This window comes from Rhinatrema bivittatum, unplaced genomic scaffold, assembly GCF_901001135.1.
Source record: "Rhinatrema bivittatum unplaced genomic scaffold, aRhiBiv1.1, whole genome shotgun sequence".
Classification (NCBI taxonomy): domain Eukaryota; kingdom Metazoa; phylum Chordata; class Amphibia; order Gymnophiona; family Rhinatrematidae; genus Rhinatrema; species Rhinatrema bivittatum.
Genome location: NW_021820701.1, coordinates 182979 through 202652, shown reverse-complemented (window position 1 = coordinate 202652; position 19674 = coordinate 182979). Strand labels below are relative to the sequence as shown.

Below are 19674 nucleotides of genomic sequence, written 5' to 3'. Positions count from 1 at the left end.
TTTTTTAATTCCGTCAAAGCCCAGATCGCTGCTTTGGGATGCCTGTGGGGCCAGATCCATTTCTCTTCTCTCGCGGCTCATCCTGATGTTACACAGTTTTTTCGCGAAGTAAAGTATCTGCGACTACCGACCCGACTGCCATGCCCCTCCTGGAACTTGAACTTGGTTCTCCGGGCTTTGTGCGAAGCACCCTTCGAGCCTATTAAGAGGGCTATCTTGAAGGACCTCACGTTGAAGGTAGTGTTTCTGGTGGCAATCTGTTGAGCCAGGAGGGTGTCGGAGATTCCGACCCTTTCCTGCGCATCTCGGACTCCGGAGTTTCGCTTCGAGCGGTCCCATCCTTTTTGCCAAAAGTGGTATCTGCTTTTCATCTGAATCAATCGGTGGAACTTCTGGCTTTTATGGATGTGGAGCTGAAGGATCCTCATTCTAGAGAGTTGAAGTGTCTGGATGTCAGACTGGCTTTGTTGCACTATTTGGAGGCTACCAATGGATTCCGTTTTATTGGATCATCTTTTTGTTTTATGGCATGACGCGAAGAAAGGACAAAAGGCGTCTAAAGCCACTATTGCTCGTTGGTTAAAGGAAGCCATTGCATCAGCATATATCTGTCGTGGTCACTCAGTTCCAGACGGGATGAAAGCTCATTCTACTCGAGCACAGGCGTCCTCCTGGGCGGAGTGCCAACTGGTCTCCCCACAGAAAATCTGCAGGGCAGCTACCTGGAAGTCTTTGCACACTTTTGCTCGACACTACCATTTGGACTTCCAGCAGGTGGATGCCAACAATTTTGGGGCCAGTGTTGTTTGAGCGGGACTCTCGCAGTCCCACCCTATTTAGAAGAAGCTTGGGTACATCCCAGCAGTCTGGACTGATATGGGTACATACAGGGAAAGGAAAATTGGTTCTTACCTGCTAATTTTCATTCCTGTAGTACCACGGATGAGTCCAGACGCCCGCCCATTGTGGGGTTGAAGGATGTAGAAGAATCCGCTCGAACTGTTCTAGGTTTTCTAGTCTTTCCTGAAGAATGGTATAGGCTTGTCCTATCTGTTAAAGCTGTTCTTTGGTCTGTTATCAAAGTTCTGTGTTTTCACCCTCTGCTCGTTAGGGGGATAAAAGTTAATTCACGAGTGTTTTGGTCTACAAAGTTGTTTCGGCTTGGGTATGAGTAAATACTGAGGAGTAGCAGGTGGCTCACCAGGTTAAGAGAGGGCGCTCTCAAAGTTTTTCTCTGTTTCCATCTGCTGGAAGGGAGGCAAAACCCAGCAGTCTGAACTGATCTGTGGTACTACAGGAATGAAAATTAGCAGGTAAGAACCTATTTTCCTATACCATCTCAGGCCTTCCTCCTTTTGCTTATATGTCTTTAAAAAAAAAAAAAAAGTTTTATAACCTTGCTTTTCCTCTTTAGCTATCCTTTCTTCCGCTTGACCTTTTGCTTGCCTGATTTCTTTCCTTGTCCCCCTCAGCTTCACTAAATATTCTTTCTTGTGTTCCTCTTTTTGTGATCCTTTTGAAGTGCCCATTGCCATAGTTGTCCTCAGGATCTCCTTGCAGGGAGGGGATCAGCAAGGGACTAAAGGCTGTACCCACTAATCACTGCCCATTCCTGGTTTCCCACGAAACTGTAGAATGCAATGGCAAGGGCTGGATTTTGTAGCTGCAAAATCATAAGAGACCAGGGGCCCTAAGCATATCTTCCTTTTCAAATGTAGTTATCTAATTGATACCCATATTGACCACATGTTGACCTTTTTGTTCTCTTATTTCATAGTTTGTTAAATGTTAATGTATCCCTTTTTAACATAGATTTATTTGTTTGTTTTAACAAGGTTATCGTGCATTCACTAAAGCCAAGGATGGTAGTATGTGTCTTGCTATGGAGTATGGAGGCGATAAATCACTCAATGATCTCATAGAATTTAAAAATGAAAAGGGAGAAGGTCCTTTTCCAGCTACAACAATTTGGAAAGTTGCTTTGCATATGGCAAGAGGCTTAAAGGTATTGTATTAATGAATAATTCATGTAGGTTCATCTCCTTTTTGTGTATTAGTATGTAATAAGTATAAACCAATTTTATGTAAAACTAAACATATTGGGCTATTTTCAAAGGGTTTCTCCCAAAGTTAGATTGTAGTTAATATTGGCCTGGGGGGAGGGGAAGATTCCTTCCGGAGTGCTGCACACACTTCTGCTTTCACTGCTGTGACCCCGTGCTCTCAATACTGTGGGCTTAGACCCAGCTGGCCCCCAAGGGCTTGCCTGAACATCCAGTAGGCCATTCCGTCCCTGATTTTCTTCAGCTTAAGGCAAAAAATGTTTGGGAAAATTGGGACTAGTTTAATTTTGAGTAGCTTTTGTTTTTCAAAATGTGTGTGTGTGTGTGAAAGTTAAAACATGGGTATAATATTGTCGAAAGAGGTGGACCTTTGTGGCTGTGGTGTGGTTGGATTCACCTAGTGAGTGAGTGAGCTAGGCTCACACCGGCAGCCGGTGGAGAAGCCTGTCGGCAGGACTGACCAGAGCTTTGCTTATACCAGCTGCCTCTCCCACAGATTAAGCCCTTGGGTTTTGGTAGGTGGCAGGAATATTTATTTATTTAAACATTTTTATATACCGACAGTCGTTGGGAACATCTTATCGGTTTACAGATAACATAATGCAGCAATAAGCTTTACACGGAACTTGGAACAAGTAACATAATTGTAGCAACAGGCTTTACATGGGTTAGCAACAGGATTTAAAATGGGACAAGGAAAAAGGGGATTAAATCTGAAAGAGATCAGAACATGGTATAAAATCTAGAAGGGATCAAAGTCAAGGGAGGAACTATGTGTGGACAGCATAAAAATAAGTTAAAAGACAATTGAATAATGATAATTAAATGCAAAAGAAAGGCCTGGATAGCTAGTTACATTCAATGGGAATCAAGGGAGAGGCTAGTGGAAGGAGGTATATACAAGGGAGGGGGGCAAAGGTTAGGGTTATTCAAGTGAATGCCTGTTTGAATAGCCAGGTCTTGAGGTTCTGTTTAAATTTCTTTGGGTACAATTCTTGACGAAGACTGGGGGGCATATTGTTCCAAAGAGCCGGACCTGCAATAGAGAGTGCACGGTCTGAGGTGGGCTTAAGTTTTGGGAGTTTGGGAGAGGGTGTGTGCAGCGTTGCTAGGTATTGGTTTCTGGTGGGTCTGTCTGGGATACGGAATTTGAGATGTTCTTTGAACCACTGCATGTTTTGGCTGTGGAGGGATTTATGGATGATGGTGAGGGACTTGTATAGTATCCTAGATGTGATAGGCAGCCAGTGCAGATGTTTGAGTACATGGGTGATATGCTCGTTTCTGTGGGCATTAGTAAGGATACTGGCAGCAGCATTTTGGAACATTTGTAGGGGTTGTATAGAATTTTTGGGAAGGCCAAGGAGGATAGCATTGCAGTAGTCAACTTTGGACTGTATGGTGGCTTGTAGAATTGTGCGAAAGTCATTGAGATGTAGCAGGGGTTTGAGGTTTTTTAACGTATGAAGTTTGAAGAAGCCGTCTTTGAGGGAAGCATTAATGAACTTTTTAAAATTATATTGATTGTCCATTGTGACGCCGAGGCTGCGGACATGGTAGGAAAAGGTGAAGGAGGCTAGAGGTGTGATGGGCTGGGGTAGGTTAGAATTGACATTGCAGGGTGAGATGACTAGCAGTTCAGTTTAGAGGTGGATCACTAGGGCTGTCTGGAGTGAGAGTCTGATTTGAGCAAAGGTCATGGCAGGCAGCAGACAGCAGAACGGATAACAGGTCAGAGGAAAGGGCAGACAGCAAGTGTCTGAGTCCAGGCCAGAGTCAGAATCCAGATAGTCAGTCTTGAGACAAATAGGACAGACAAGACCAACAGGACAAGCAAAGAAGAGAACAAGTGGGATCTGAGAACAAGAACAGGCGGGCAAGGAAACTAACAAGAAACAGAGCACGGAGGAGGCTAGGACAAACAAAGGATTTCCTTACTCCAATTGCTTTTCCTCCTCTTCACTTTCGTTTTTTATGTAAACCGATGTGATATCCATACGAACATCGGTATATAAAAATGTTTAAATAAATAAATAAGGAACATGGAACAAGGTATAAGGCTAGAAAGAGACGGGGACAGCAACATGCATTGGAACACAAGTGTACCAGGGGTCCTGTTGCTGAGGTGAGGGACTAATCCTCCAATAGGTCTTATAAGGGGAAGGCCTGGTGATGTCATCTGAGGGTGCTGCAGTTTATCTTCCTGCTGCGGGCCCTTTAAGAAGGCACATGGGCGCGTGCTGGGAGAAAAGGCAGTCAGGCAGCTTGTGGGCCATGTAGCTGAAGACGTAGATGCGGCGTCCCTGCCACAGGAAGCCTTGGGCCGCGTCGGGGGGTTGCTGGCAGCATTAGGTGATTGCGACTGCTCATGGAGTCACTAATTATAACAATGGGATTCTTTTGTTATCGTTTCTCAGCCTTTTGGGTGCAATTCAAATGCTGTGTCTTCTGGCTGATATTAAAACCCTGTTCAAGAGTGGGAAGTAATGCCTCCTGACCCCATCAAGGACACACTGATGAAACAACTATTGCCTAAGCATGAAGTTTAAACAACTTACTAAAAATGATTAACTTGAAAAATCCAATTGGCCATAGTTTAATATTTATAACTTTACATATGCAAGGACAAGAGACCTGTTTTGTGATGTCATAGACAAAGCTTCCATGTGGAACATGCTATGTTTTATGGAGAGATTGACATAGTTGAAAATTAAAAATAACACTGTGTGCATGGTGTTAATAGTGGCAACCTCTGACTAGTTAACTCAATGAATACCAGCTTCAAACAGTTATAAAAGTAAAAGGTTTATTAATGGAGGAAAGCGGAGATTCCCCTAGGAGCAGAAGTGAATACAAAGCAAACGATGTATAATTCAGAATCTGCCCAGTGCTCTAGCGTGTGTGCTCAGCATTATATCTGTTATATGTAAAACTGGTTGCTAAGTTATTGTTTCACTGTAAACCGAGGTGATGTATTGCTATACGTACCTCGGTATAAAAGAATCCATAAATAAAATAAATAAATATAAGCGTTTGGGTCTGCCGATACCAGATATCTGCATAATCCCCACCCATCACCTTTAATAGCCAATCAATAAATTTTAGCATGTGTGTGCGTGCTCTTACTATAGGCAGGAGCTTCACAATGGAAATGTTTTTCCTTTGTTAGGTTATGCAGACTCAGAGTTTCCCTCTTACTAAATATAGAATTACCTATTTCCTATTAAAAAAAAATATATGTAGAAGGATTTGGTGTGATATATAGCAAAATAAAATGTTTCAAGGTGTAGATTAAAAAATGGGGCATGGATATATGTGCACAGGGTGGAACATTGTAAGTCAGTTTGTTTGTACAGTTTGGAAAAAGCATATTTTTTAGCAAAAGCTTTCATTTTCTGCAACTTCCAGAAGAGCTTTAAAATCTGGTCCAAAAATGTGCTGTAGAACGTTTTTACCCAAAAGTACTAAATTTAAGTTCTGAGCAAAAGTCTTGTCGTACCTTTTGCCCAAATGCAAAGAAACTGATTTGCAAACTGTTTGCACATTTTTGCCATATCTTTTTTACTGGTCCTTTAAATTTGGCCTATGGTTAATACAATGCAGATACTATAAGCAAAGGAAAAGAGAAAAAATCAACACTTTTTTTGACCCCCTAGCATCCAGACAGGAGTGATTTTTCTTGACAGGACAATGACTTCAAGGAAAGAGAAGTATTTTGTAGCCTCTGCCCCAGCTGCTTTTCAACGAAGGGCTCACATGGGAGTTCATGGGCAACTTAAACTCCCTGGGTCTTCCCACCCTGGGGGAGTAGAGAAGAAATATTTTCAAAGCCTTTAGGGATTTTCTTGAGGCATTCTGTAACAGTCCAGTCAAACACACAAACAACTGTAAGTAACAAAATGCTTTCTGCTGATAAACTAGATTACAGGTGAAAAGTCAGTGAGTGCATTTTTTAGTGCACATTCAATAGGGAGAAAAAAATTAAAGTTCCAAGAAATCAGTCTCATTCATCAGTAAGCTTTTTGGTTAAGAAAACCTTCCCTAGGCACTTCCCCTGGTAATAATTGCAATTGGAGGCAACACTCTGGAATCTGGTGGATTAGAATTGTTCTCATTAGACACAGATGAGCTCTTGATGCTTTCCTCTATCATCAACTCTTAAGATAGATTTTCCCCAAACTTGGCAGTCCTCTTTATGACTCTCAGATCGATACTCTAAGGCCGCAGTAGAAACAGTGCGGCAGTGCCGGGCGCACCCGCGGTTGCCACACGCACAGTGCAGCTCGCCTACCGCTCGATCCCGTATGCAAATAGCTTGCAAATGCAAGCTGAGTCTAGGAAGCGTCCGTGAAGCGTTAGGCCCGCGCAACCCATTTTACTGTATAGAGCGCCTAGTATCCTGGGTGCTCGGGCCTAACGCTTCACGGCCACACTGGTATCTGTCATTTCAAATGTCATTTCAAATGACATTTGAAATGACAGGAACCAGGAAGTGGACAGTTCTCCGATGCTCGGCAAACTTTCCCCCAGCCCCCGCTCATCTGCCCTGGCCGCGTCCGGTCTCCGGTGCAGCCCCAGTCCTGTCCCCTCCTCTCGAAGCAAAAAAAAACAAACCAAAAACCGAAAAAGTAGCAAGAGAGCGAGGGGAGAGTGAGTGTGTGTATATAACTTAAATCAACTAGGACTGATGAAAAATTTAACAATCGTAATGCAGCTTCATGTCTGTCCATGTAGTCCAGTCTAGACAAGTGGTTTATGCTCACAAACTAGCAGATGGAGACAGAGAACAAAAAGCTCACTGATGTCACCTTATATAGGCATCTGTGCTGATCTCAGCCTGCCTGTATTCTGTCTCCAACAGATGGTAGGAAAGCATACCATGAGGTGGACTGAGGCCTGTATAGACATGGCCAAAACTGCTTGGGGAGGATGCTCCCAACATGGAAATCTGTTTGTTAAGCATGGTCCTGGATCTGGTTGGCTCAGTTTCAGGCAGCTCCCATAGTGAGACTATCTCCTCCGGTTTATAGTGCCTGGGTCAGGGGCTTTCAGTGTTGCTGGTAGGATTTGGGGTTAATTTTATTTTATCCCCTGTCTACTCCCACTCCCCCTCATCTTGTTGGCTGCTCCTTCCTGATTTGACATTTTCTTTGTTCCTCTCTACAAGTAAAGAGAAGAGTTGATAGTTCTGTTTAGTTTTGGCAGCACAATAACATTTTTCTAGCGTGTAGCAGATGGATTCAGGACCATTGGGTATAGTGTGCTCCTGATAGCAGTTGAAGACTGAGTCAGATTTCAATCTGACGTCAGCACCAGTACATATACCAGTGCAGGAAGCTCTGCTCTTCAGTATTTTCTGTCTCCATAGCAGTTCGGGACTCTATACACGCTTGCTCAGCGTTAGAGTATTCAAACCAAAGAAGAAAGAAAATCCCAAACAAAGAAGAAATCTTACCTCTCCAGACGAGCCCCGCTCCCCTGCGGTGATACCTAAGGGTCTTTCCCCCAGTTGAGATTTCCTGAGGTGATTTCTGAGATCCCTCAGAGGTAGTCTTCGGTCCGGTAGCTGGTTCCCTGCGTGGACTTAGCACCCGGCAAAGGGAGCGGTTGAGAGGCAGCGGGTGCAATACCGAGCGCGGTGGTGAGGTACTTCCCTCTCCTCCCGCAGCCTGAGAGCGCCCGGAACGAAACCGGGAAACGCCGAGACAAGGTAAGGTAGAAAACGTTTTCGAAGTCTCCGGTCTCCGAGGCTCGGATAGCCGCACAGATCACCTGCAGGCGTCTGTACCATCAGGTTGATCAGGCCGGGCTAGACTCCGATCGGATACGGGGGTCCTCCCACATGGAGACCCTCTGAGGTGGTCGCCATCTTGCTTGCGTGGTCGCCGACGCCATTTCGCTGCTCTTTACGCCTAACTGAACCGTGCGCACAGGGACGAGCCGGGCGCACAAATTACTTGTGTGCACAGCAGCGTGTGCATAGGTACCGCGCACAAGTTAAGGCCATGCGCACAGCAGCACGTGCATCTCAGTGAGTGCACATCCCGGCCCACACGCACATCTTGGGCACACCCGGAGCACATAGCTAAGCCTCCCAGCGTGCACATTAAACGCATAGACCGGGGTTTCAACGACCTACACGCACAAAACCATGGCACCACTGGCCAAGAAAACAAAGGCACAAAGGCACAAGCCTCGTGCTGCGCCACATAAGAGCGGCGCAGCACGAGGAGGCCACGGCTGTGTCTACAGTGCGATGAAGTCTTAGGAGAACCTGGACAAGGCCCTCCCCAGCCAGTACAGGAATCCAGATCCACGGATAGTACCCCTGACCTCTCTATCCCCAGCACGACCCTCCCCCAAACGGGGTCCCTGAGGAATGCAGCAGCCTTTAATCTAGACCCATGATCCTTCTCCTGGGTAGAATTCTTTAAGGGTCTACACACTTTTGTCTACATGCAAACCCCACCAATGGCACGGACACATCCGCCACCAGAGGACACTTGCCTCCCAGGGCCCTCCAAGCTTTCCAGTGACGTGCTCCCCCCCCCCCCCCCCCCCCGGCCAAAAGCCTCACTATAGGGGACACAGACACCTTGGATAAGGATCAAGACCCCCTGTAGGAAGGGGAAATACCTCCAGGAACGGAACCTTACTGAACCATGAGTCGTTTCTTCTCCAAAGACGAGATACCAGATCTCGTGATTCTCAGCTTGAAGGAGCTTGCCATTCCAGGCACAAGTGCCACAGAGGAACCAAAGATAAACCCTCTCCTAGAAGGGCTCTCTCAGGCCTCCCGCCATTTCCCCTTGCTGCAAGCCGTACAACAGCTGATCAACTTGGAATGGGATGCCCCGGAGGCCAGTTTTAAAGGGGGGGGGGGCCCTGGAAGCCCTATATCCACTGGAACCCTCAGCCAAAGATCTACTAGTGTTCCCTAAAGTGGACGCCATGGTCTGCGCAGTCACAAAGCACACTACCAGCCCAGTTGAGGGAGAAGCGGCACTCAAGGATGCCCAGGACAGGTGTCTGGAATCCATCCTTAAACAGTCATTCGACATATCAGCTATGTCACTACATATTGCTTTTCCACAAAGTCTACATTGACAATCAGTTAAATCAACGATCTAACAACAATCAGTACCACCAACCAAACCCATGCAAGAAAGAAACAGCAACCAACATCAACCAGTGCCATACCACTATGAACTTATAAGAAACAACACAAAGAGACTGCCTACAAGATGAATAAATCTCAATACCTTTACTATCCTCCTTTCTTCCCCCCCCCCCCCCCCCCATCCCGTCATCCCTCCCACTGTTATTTTTGCAACGATCAGCATTGTTTAATTATCTGTATTCTGTTTGAATCTTGTAAACCGTTGTGATGGCTGCACCAAATGACGGTATATAAAACTCAACAAATAAATAAATAAATATTGCTGCCTGCTATGCTGTGGTAACACGCACCTGCTTATCCATGACCAGGAACGCCGCCACGCCTGGCGAAGCACTAGAACCAGCGGTATCCTTCCTCATGGATGCGACCTCTGATCTGGTACGCACCTCAGCCAGGGGCGTCTCATCCGTAGTGGCAACCAGAAGGCAACTCTGGCTCCGAAGTTGGTCGGCCAACGCAACTTCCAAAACGAAACTCACGAGAATGCCCTTTAAAGGAGCCCTCCTGTTCGGAAGCGAACTGGAGAAGTTAGCCGACAAATGAGGCGAATCCCCAGTACCTCGGCTACCGGAGGACAAGAACAAAAGAAGCCAACGCCCCTCTCCCCGATTACCTAGGGGCAGAGGATCACAACACTTCAGACCCTATAAGAGTACATACCAAGCCCCTCGCCCCACAGGCAGGGGCCAGTCCTTTCGGAACAAACACAAAAAGAGGGGAGCCGGCTCCGGCACAGGCCCCAGCCATACCCCACAGTGAGAATCAGCCGACCCATCCACAGGAAGAAGCCATAGGGGCAGGCTTGCCCTATTCTACCAAAGATGGGTCGAGGTAACAGCGGACAAGTGGGTCCTAACCATCATTCGAGAGGGATACTATCTGGACTTCCACAACATCCCTCCGGACAAGTTCGTGAAATCTCCTTGCCACGCACTCTCCAAGAGGATGGCAGTGGAAACCACACTGGCCAAATTGCTTGCCCTAAAGGCCATAACACTGGTGCCCACGCAACAACAAAATACTGGGCACTATTCCATCTATTTTATTGTTCCCAAGAAAGAGGGAAAGTTCCGGCCCATCCTGGACCTCAAATCTGTCAACCGCTACCTGAGGGTACCACACTTCCGCATGAAAACCTTGCACTCGGTCATAACGGCGATACAGCCGGGAGAATTCCTTACATCCCTAGACCTGTCAGAAACCTACCTGCACATGCCAGTCCATCACGAGCATCAGCGATTCCTACGCTTCACGATCCTGGACCACCACTACCCGTTCCGGGTGCTACCCTTCGGGCAAGCCACAGCCCTCCGCACGTACACCAGAATTCATGGTGGTAGTGGCAGCGACACTGAGGAAAGAAGGAATCCTCGTACATCCATATCTGGACGATTGGCTGATCAGGGCAAAATCTCCAGACGAAAGTCACCAGGCGACCACCAGAGTCTTGGGTGGGTCGTCAACACAAACACCTGTCTGCAGCCCTCCCAATCTCTAGAATACCTAGGGGTATATGGAGAATATTCGAAGCTTACAGAAGGGGTTGTGCCTCAACTTCATCAACGTTCAGGTGGCCGCGTTGGCATGCTTCGGCACCAGAGTGGAAGGCATTAGCCTAACATCTCATCCGGACGTCTCCCGCTTCCTGAGAGGGGTCAAGCAGATCTGTCCACCCTTAAAGTGGCCGGTACCCCTATGGAACCTCAATCTAGTACTAGACTTCCTAGCAGGAGCCTCCTTCACACCTATCCGCGGTCTGTCTCTACGACTACTAACCTTGAAGTCTGCATTTCTAGTGGCAATATGTTCGGCCCGTCACATCTCCAAACTTCAAGCACTATCCTGTCTGGAACCCTTTCTCAGGTTCACCCCGGGATCCATACAGCTCCCCAATGTCCCCTCTTTCCTTCCAAAGGTGGTTTCTCACTTCCATCTAAACCAAACCATCTCTCTGCCATCTCCAGACGAGCACAAGGGCTTGGAAGAATCTTGCCGTCTTCGCCACCTTAATATCGGCAGACTCCTAGTCGATACCTGGAAAAGTTGGAACCCGTACGAAAGACAGACCACCTATTCGTCCTTCACAGCAGGAAGAAACAAGGAGAAGCGGCCTCACGGGTAACCATAGCCCGCTGGATCAAAGAAGTAATCAAGGCGACCTGCGTAGAGGCAGACAAGCCTCCACTGCTATAAGTCAAGGCCATTCCACTAGAGCCCAGGCAGTCTCCTGGGCGGAAACAAAGATGCTGTCACCCACCGAGATCTGCTGGGCAGCGACATGGTCCTCCATTCACACCTTTGCCAGGTTCTACTGCCTGGATGTTCAAGCTCGGGAGGACACAGCATTCACAAGGACAGTACTAAGTGGGCCACGGGCAGCCTCCCACCCAGTTCGGGAATAGCTTTTGTACATCCCATTGGTCCTGAATCCATCTGCTACACGCTAGGAAATGGAGAAATTACTGAACTGATAATTTCGTTTTCCTTAGGGTAGACAGATGGATTCAGTATCCCGCCCACGGCTGCTGCTATGCACGAAAACCTCGGGTTTCAATTCCCGAGAGCAAGACAAACACGGGTAAGCCACGCTTCCCTTCAGCTATGACACCCATAGTTACCGGGTGTCAGTGTTTCTCGGTTGAGGGCACTGGCAGTCTCCAGCTATAGTCCACGTCAACTAGTTCAAGTTGATCACGTTTCTCAAGTTATTCAAGTTAAACAACCAAGTTAATCAAATTATCCAGACATTCATATATACATAATTGCTTTGCAAGGAGAATACTGAAGAGCAGAGCTTCCTGCACGGGTATATGTACTGGTGCTGACATCAGATTGAAATCTGACTCAGTCTCCAACTGCTAACAGGAGCACACTATACCCATTGGTCCTGAATCCATCTGTCTCCACTAAGGGAATTATCAGCTAAGTAATTTCTCATTAGATATATATATATAACTACACCTTCTATGGTTTAGTTATTGGGCGCGATGCAGGCAGCGATCGCTGCCAGACCACCCCCGGCCCCCGCCCCCTCGTTAGCGCGATTTTCTAAAGTATCGCAGGCCTGCGATACTTTAGAAAATGAGGCCCTAAGTTTGCTCTAGGTTTTTATTCTGCTCTTGTGAAAGCTGCTGGCTCTAAAAGGTCCAGAAAAGAGCTTGATAAGGCTAACGAGGACGTTTTCTCTAATTCAGAGGACTTTTTTTGGAAGCTTTTCTTTTTTTTTTTTAATTCTTAAGTTTTACAAACTATACAAGCAGTAACTTGCAATTGAAATTACAGATATGTGTAAGAAAAATAAAGTAAGAAAAACAGTTATTTTGAAATTTTACTTTTAAACATATTCTGTATTATAAACAAGTAAAAAGAAAGAAGTGTATCTAATTAGGAGCATTTTACATACATTAACTCAAGGAAAATTTGTAGAATAATTCCCCTTATTTATTATTTATTACCATCTTTCTCAACCCCCATAAGTGCTCTAAGGTGTTCCGGATCAGTAAATTGATATTTTTGACCATTTAATTTTAAGGCACATTTGCAAGGATACCGAAGTGTGAATTGTCCGCCTTTTCCAAGAACATATTTTCTGAGAGCTAAAAAACTCTTCCTCCTAGTCTGAGTAGCTTTCACCAGGTCTGGGTAAATCCAAACCTTGTATCCATAGAATGTTTTTGACATATTCCTGAAGAAATATTTCAATATGTTATCCCTATCTGATACAAATGCTAATGTAACCAATATATTCCCCCTTTTCTCTATCACTAGCTCATCTTGGGATTTTTCTATAAGGGCAGTTGGATCTATTGATGACCCAGATTCAATTATCTGAACTTCCCCTTCTTTAGTTTGTTCTTTACTTTTTAAAGAAGAATTAATATAGAAAGCCTTTACTATAGTAGGCATAATCTGATCCGGCATATTTAATATTTGAGTAATATAAGATCTAAATAATTCTAATGCATTCATCTTTCCAATAATAGGGAAATTAATTACTCATAGATTTAATATGCATGAGTAATTCTCTAAGTTCTCCATTTTTCTCTGTATCTCATTCTCACTTTTTATCTGCAGCACTTGTATCTTTTCAACTTTCAGTAAACGTTGTTCTACTTCCTTAATTTGTTTTTGCTGAGCCATCAATATATCCGAATTGCCCTTAGCTACTTCATTTGTTTCTTTTACTACCTTTTACTACCTGCATATCCAGCATGGCTCTCTGCTTCAACGGCATGGGAGAAAGGCTGATACATCACGCATTTCCAGCATAGCTCTCTGCTTCAACAGCAGGGGAAAAGAAAAACTGATGCTTCACGCATATCCAGCATAGCTTCAACGGCAGGGGGGAAGAAAAAAGGATTCGCACTCACAAAGCGGGGAGTAGCTGGCTTGTTACGGCGGTTACTACCCCAAACCAAATGTGCCTGATACTTCACTTTCGATGCATATCCAGCATGGCTCTCTGCTTCAATGGCATGGGAGAAGACTGATACATCACGCATTTCCAGCATAGCTCTCTGCTTCAACGGCAGGAGAGAAGAAAAACTGATTCTTCACGCATATCCAGCATAGCTCTCTGCTTCAATGGCAGGGGAGAAAAAAAAACCTGATACTTCACGCATATCCAGCATAGCTCCCTGCTTCAACGGCAGGGGAGAAGAAAAACAACCAATAAGGGCTGTATAACATAGTCTGGGTAAAACAAGCATGGGTGTAGCTTGCTTATTGCGGTGGTTACTACCCCTACTACCCCTAACTAATCAAGCTAGATATTTCACTTGGATGCAGCTCCATCACTGCTCTCTACGTTAATGGTGGGGGTGGAAGGGAAATAGAACCAAGAGCTAAGAGAAACAGATAAGTATGAGAGAAAAGATGTGTGAAGCTTGCTGGGCAGACTGGATGGGCCGTTTGGTCTTCTTCTGCCGTCATTTCTATGTTTCTATGTTTCTAAGTTAGTTTTTTAATAGAGGAGTCCATTTTTATCAGAAAATTCCAAACGGTTTCCAAGGTGATAATTGGTGGTCTTACAATCACTTCTTGAATGATCTTTTCTGTTTTTTGAATATTATCCTGCAAAGAGGAGGAAATGTCCTTCCGCTCTCTTAATTGCTCAAGATTCTCAGGTGTAGACAATCCATCATTAGGTGTTTTTTCTGTTCCTTCCATTACTATACTAATTCGTTCCCTCCTCTCTGAGTCACTCTGGTTGGTATCTGGTAAACTATGGGGCGAATCCCCTTCTTTACCAGGTGGTGTTGGTATTTCTGGCGCTCCTGGGCTTAACGAGATGTCCTCGGCCAATAGGTTTCGATTTTGCTCCAAATCTATTCCTATAGCGGCCCCCTCAACAGGAGTGATCTGGGGGGAATTAAGCCACTCTGCAACAGTCCTTTGCCCGTATTCCATATTCGGTGTACTTGAAGAAGGAGGCCTTACCTTGGCCTTTCTTTTAGTATGAGGCATCTCTACTTCAATAAATATGGAGTATAGAGCTAAGAGCTGAAATAGCAGAGAGGACCTTACAAATACAATTACACTTCTCTTGTGAAGGAGTGGGAGAGTATAATATTAGAATATTTTAGCCTACCTTGGCCAGACAGCAGATCTTTTAAGAGAAGTCCATCTTCTACGGATATATCAGCAAAATTTTAAAGTTCCTAGAGGCTCCCAGGCAAATCCAGCTGAAGCCAGCCAAAGCCACGCGCCCCTTGGACGCGCGGCTTAGACAGCGCGGCTGATAGGTGCGCCTTGGCAGCTGCGCGCGGTAGGAAAGCTTTTTATGCTCCCTTCCGGCTCCTCCGATGACGTGGCAACAGCTGATTGGGTTCCCTCGGCTTCGTCGGGGCAGGCTCCTGCCTACCCCTCCCGGGCAGAATTCACAAAAGTAGTCTGCCAGTTAAGGCAGATAAGGAAATTATCAGCAAGGTAAAAACAATCCTTCTGCCTCAGGGGTCTGAGCAAGCTCCCCTCTCCTCCGGAAGCTTTTTAAGCTTCAGTGGATGCTGTTAGCGGAAAGAGATAAAAGGGAGAAATCCCCCTGCCCCCACACCTCACCGAAGGGGAGGATGATCCATGGCCTATCATTTTTTATGGCAAGGAGCTTTCCTCTTTGATCAGATAGGTGTTCCCAGCATTTAGATGGTGTAGAGGCCAAAGAAAGTTTTGGGATCTTGGAGTAGATCCGCCAGTTCTTTCCTTGGATGTGTATTAATGTGTTATTGTGCTAAAGTCTGGAAGTCTATATCTTGTCTGTAACCATTACTCTTGTCTCTATTTGTGCTGTGTGCTATTTACTGAGAGAATCTATGGTGAAAAGATCTGGACTGAATACCTGAACCGGAAGTAAGCCTTTCCCTAACTGAATTATCTTATGTTGACCTGCAGTGCATAAGTCAATAATTGTTATGTTCTCATTTTTAATAAAACCACTATTGAAAGACAATTTTTGTGTGAATATGCTGCAGAGGACTTCAGCCTGACACAGGTCCCCATGATAGGGAGACTTCTTAGGCTTTCCCATCATTCCTTGTTAGTGATTCTTGTGGCTTTGGATTGGACAAGATGTCTTTGATATGCCAACCTCATTCATCGTCTTGAGAAAGGGGTTTTCTTTCACAGGGGCTGTTTCTTCATGAAGACCCGACTCAATTTTGTCTTATGGTTTGGCCCCTTATAGGTAGTGACTATCTAGGAAAGGCTATTCTCTACAGATGATGGATACTTGCTAAAAGCAAGGGAAAACTTTTATGTCTTTGGCGTATGTCCGGGTATGGAAGGCCTTTGAACATTGGTGCTCTTGCAGGCAAATTGTTCTAAGGTTTGCTTCCATTTCTTCTGTTTAAATCTTTTTATTAACAGCAAAAATACAGTATAGCATAGTGCTTCTTATATATAGCCAAGGAGACCACATCACACCCATCCTCAGGAATCTCCATTGGCTCCCTATCAGCTTTAGAACCCTTCATAAGTGTCTCACTATCATTCACAAAACCATCCACAATCAGCATTCCCTCGAGCTAAAATTCCCGCTACAACTCCACACTTCAACACTTCAAAAAGACCAGTTAGAACTGCTTATTTTTATTTTATTTATTTAAGAACTTTTTACTATACCGACGTTCGTGTACCACATCACGCCGGTTTACAAAAAAACTTTGGCAGGCGGAAAATTACAATGAACCGGGGGGGGGGGGGGGGGGGGGGTAAGGTAGAACAGGCAAGAAAGGGCCTGTTCCACCATTGTTGTTCCATATATTTACTGTTGTTGTTGTTCAGTATATTTACTGTAACTCAACTGTTCTCTCTCCTTATAAAGGAGCCCTATACGTTCCCCCCCCCCCCCCCCCCCAAATCCATTCTTCACACCTCCACTAGGGAACATGCCTTCTCCGCAGCTGGGCCATTCCTATGGAACACCATGCCTCCAGACCTATGCCAGGAACACTGCCCACTGACCTTTAAAAAAAAAAAAAAAAAGCAAAAAAAAGGTTATTGATAGGCTGTTCAAACAAGCCTATCAATAACCATATAAGCGGTAACGTTACATTCTGTATTCTTTATTCTATATTGTATATATTGTTCTACATATTTATTTTATATATATTATTGTCATAACATATATCATTTAACTGTTCTTCTTGGTTACATTCTTACCATTGTTATTCCATATATTTACTGTTATTGTTGTTGATCAATATATTTACTGTAACTCAACTGTTCCTCTCTCCTTACTGTCTTCCAACCTCCAAGTTCCTGTAACCCTCGTTCTTTGTAACTTACTACTTACCACTTCCCTCTATCAGTAGCTCTCTAGCTATGATTATTGTTAAGTTAAACTCCCATGTTTGATGTGAACTGATGTGATATGACATGTCATGAATGTCAATATGACATCATAATGATAAAATGCTGATGCCCTGGAATAGCCCCGGTAAGCCACTAAATTACTTGTGCGGTCATTTAATGTTTGTAAGACCGTCACTGCATTATAATCATTGGTCTCTTTAAAGTTGATCTCCCATATTTTTAGCGTTATTTTTCGACAAAATTGTGTCAATTTTAAAGGCAGTAAAGGTTTTAACTTATCGTAGTGAGATTTGCAGCAGGGATATCGCACTGGTGTTGGCCCGACACGGCTCGTGTTTCTGTGAACCTTCTTCAGGGGCCGCGATCACCAAATCTGTAATGAAACAGAAAGCGCTTCAAGAAACCGTGGTATATAACATCATGATGTGGATTGTTTGCTGCACAAATACATACGATTCCCGGGACTGCCAACTGGGTACTGCTACGCGGCTGCAGCTATATCTGAACAGCAGGATCCGCACAAGTAATTTAGTGGCTTACCGGGGCTATTCCAGACAAAGCCTGCCACTATATATGAGGTCTCCCTAACTATAAAACCTTACTTATTTGAAGACTACAGGGCATCAGCATTTTATCATTATGATGTCATATTGAAAATTATAGTCAAGAATACATCATACATATACAGTTCTTAGTATGAATGTCGGCATAGAAAAGAATTAAATAAATAAATATACCCCAGGCTTTACAGCTAAAACTTTTAAACATACTATTCCTCGCTCTCTCATCCCCCACCAACAAAATAGACCTCTTCCAAAACTCTCCCTTCCCACCCACCTTACTTTTCTTATGCTTGGATCTTTTACGTTAAATTTGTTTTATTATGCAAGCTAAAACAAAAATATGCATAGTACTTAGTTTTTCTCACAGGACAAGCAGGATGGTAGTCCTCACATATAGGTGACATCATCAGGATGGAGCCCAATCACGGAACACTTTGGTTGGTGCAGGGGGACCCCTGCATCCAGCAGGGGTCCCCCTTCAGTTTTCTTTTTTCCGTGCAGCAGTAGCCACGCAGGTTAAGGAGCTCTCTTGAGATTCCTGACAGGAATTTTCCTCATGGAACATCTTTCAAAATTTTCAAAAACATTCTACCCCATAGGGGTCCCCCTATCGATATCCATACTCCGCGGTCGAAAGGTAAGGTTTTTGCCTTTGTTGTGGTCAATTCCCGTCGCGTTATCCCTTTGGGGCCTACCGGCCATCGCCCGCACCGCAGCTAAATTTTTGTCGGAGTCATGACGTCAGGTTTTCGTCTGTGCCCCGACTGTATTCGAACAATGTCCATAACTGATCCGCACAGGTTCTGTGTTATGTGTTTTGGGTCTGACCACGATGTCCTAACTTGCACCAAATGTTCCCAAATGACATCGAAGGGCCATAAGGCTTGTTTAGAGAAAATGGAGTTTCTCTTTCAGTCGAAAACCCCGACTCCATCGATAGCTTCAACTTTGTCCGAGTCGGTGCCATCGACCTCTCGCCAGCACCGGGACACCGCTGCTGCCCGACTGGCATCGACGATTTCAAAGGTGTCTATTCCCTCCTTGCCTCCCCAAGAAAAGGACACAGTCATCGCAAGGCTCAGTCCGCCGATCCAGGCAAGTCCTCGGCATCGACGTCGTCAGAGCCACCGACAAAGAAGCCCTGTCCAGTAAAGGCCCCAGCCTCTTCTGCGACCGGGTCACCGAGGCATTCCCCACTTTCACTGGTGCCGGGATCCGGGATTCCACCTTCACCGGTGGATCCTCCAGCTACGCCAGTGCTGCCTCCAACTCCGGTGCCGGGATTCCCCGCCCCAGGCTTCTGCGAGGAATTTGATCGGATGATCCAAGAGGCCATCAGTAAAGCGCTTCAGGGCTTCCATCCTCCACTGATGCCGGTACCGGCCCCCGAGCTGGTCATCGATCCGATTCCCGTAGCGCTTGCACTGCTACTGGGTAGACTGGATGCGAAGGTGTGAATGGAGGACCATGTCGCTGCCCAGCAGATCTCGGTGGGGGACAGCATCTTTGTTTCCGCCCAGGACACTGCCTGGGCGCTAGTGGAATGGCTTGACTTGTAGCGGTGGAGGCTTGCCTGCCTCTACTTAGGTCGCCTTGATTACTTCTTTGATCCAGCGGGCTATGGTTACCCGTTAGGCCGCTTCTCCTTGTTTCTTCCTGCTGTGAAGGACGAATAGGTGGCCCGTCTTTCGTACGAGTTCCGATTTTTCCAGGTATCAGACTAGGAGTCTGCTGACCATTAAGGGAGTCTTACCGATGCCTCAGCCATCGATGCAGATGCGTCCGCCACCGATCCATCCTTCGATGCCTGCACCAGTGCCTTCGATGCCTTCATCGGTGCCTCCAGTTCCTCCTTCGATTCCTTCAGAGCCTAGACCTGGACCTTCAGGAATTCCACCGCTCCGTCCCCCTCTGGTTCCTAGACGGGCAGGTGCTGATCCCGATGATACCTGGACTGATGATTCTTCACCAGACACCGATGACTTGCTTTCACCACCTTCTCCTACTGAAAGCAGGAAGTGTTCTCCTCCAGAGGACCTTTCCTTCATAAATTTTGTGA

At 45.6% G+C, this 19674-nt stretch overlaps 1 protein-coding gene across 3 annotated transcripts in view; it reads left to right on the top strand.

Moving 5' to 3' along the window:
• The window catches only part of LOC115081973 (lymphokine-activated killer T-cell-originated protein kinase-like), a 144007-nt gene that overhangs the window by 57288 nt on the left and 67045 nt on the right, over positions 1-19674 (top strand). For all 3 annotated transcript variants that reach the window (XM_029586212.1, XM_029586210.1, XM_029586211.1), the window contains exon 5: positions 1836-2005. In XM_029586212.1, coding sequence (XP_029442072.1) covers positions 1836-2005 — 170 coding nt within the window. The remainder of the gene's footprint in view (positions 1-1835; positions 2006-19674) is intronic.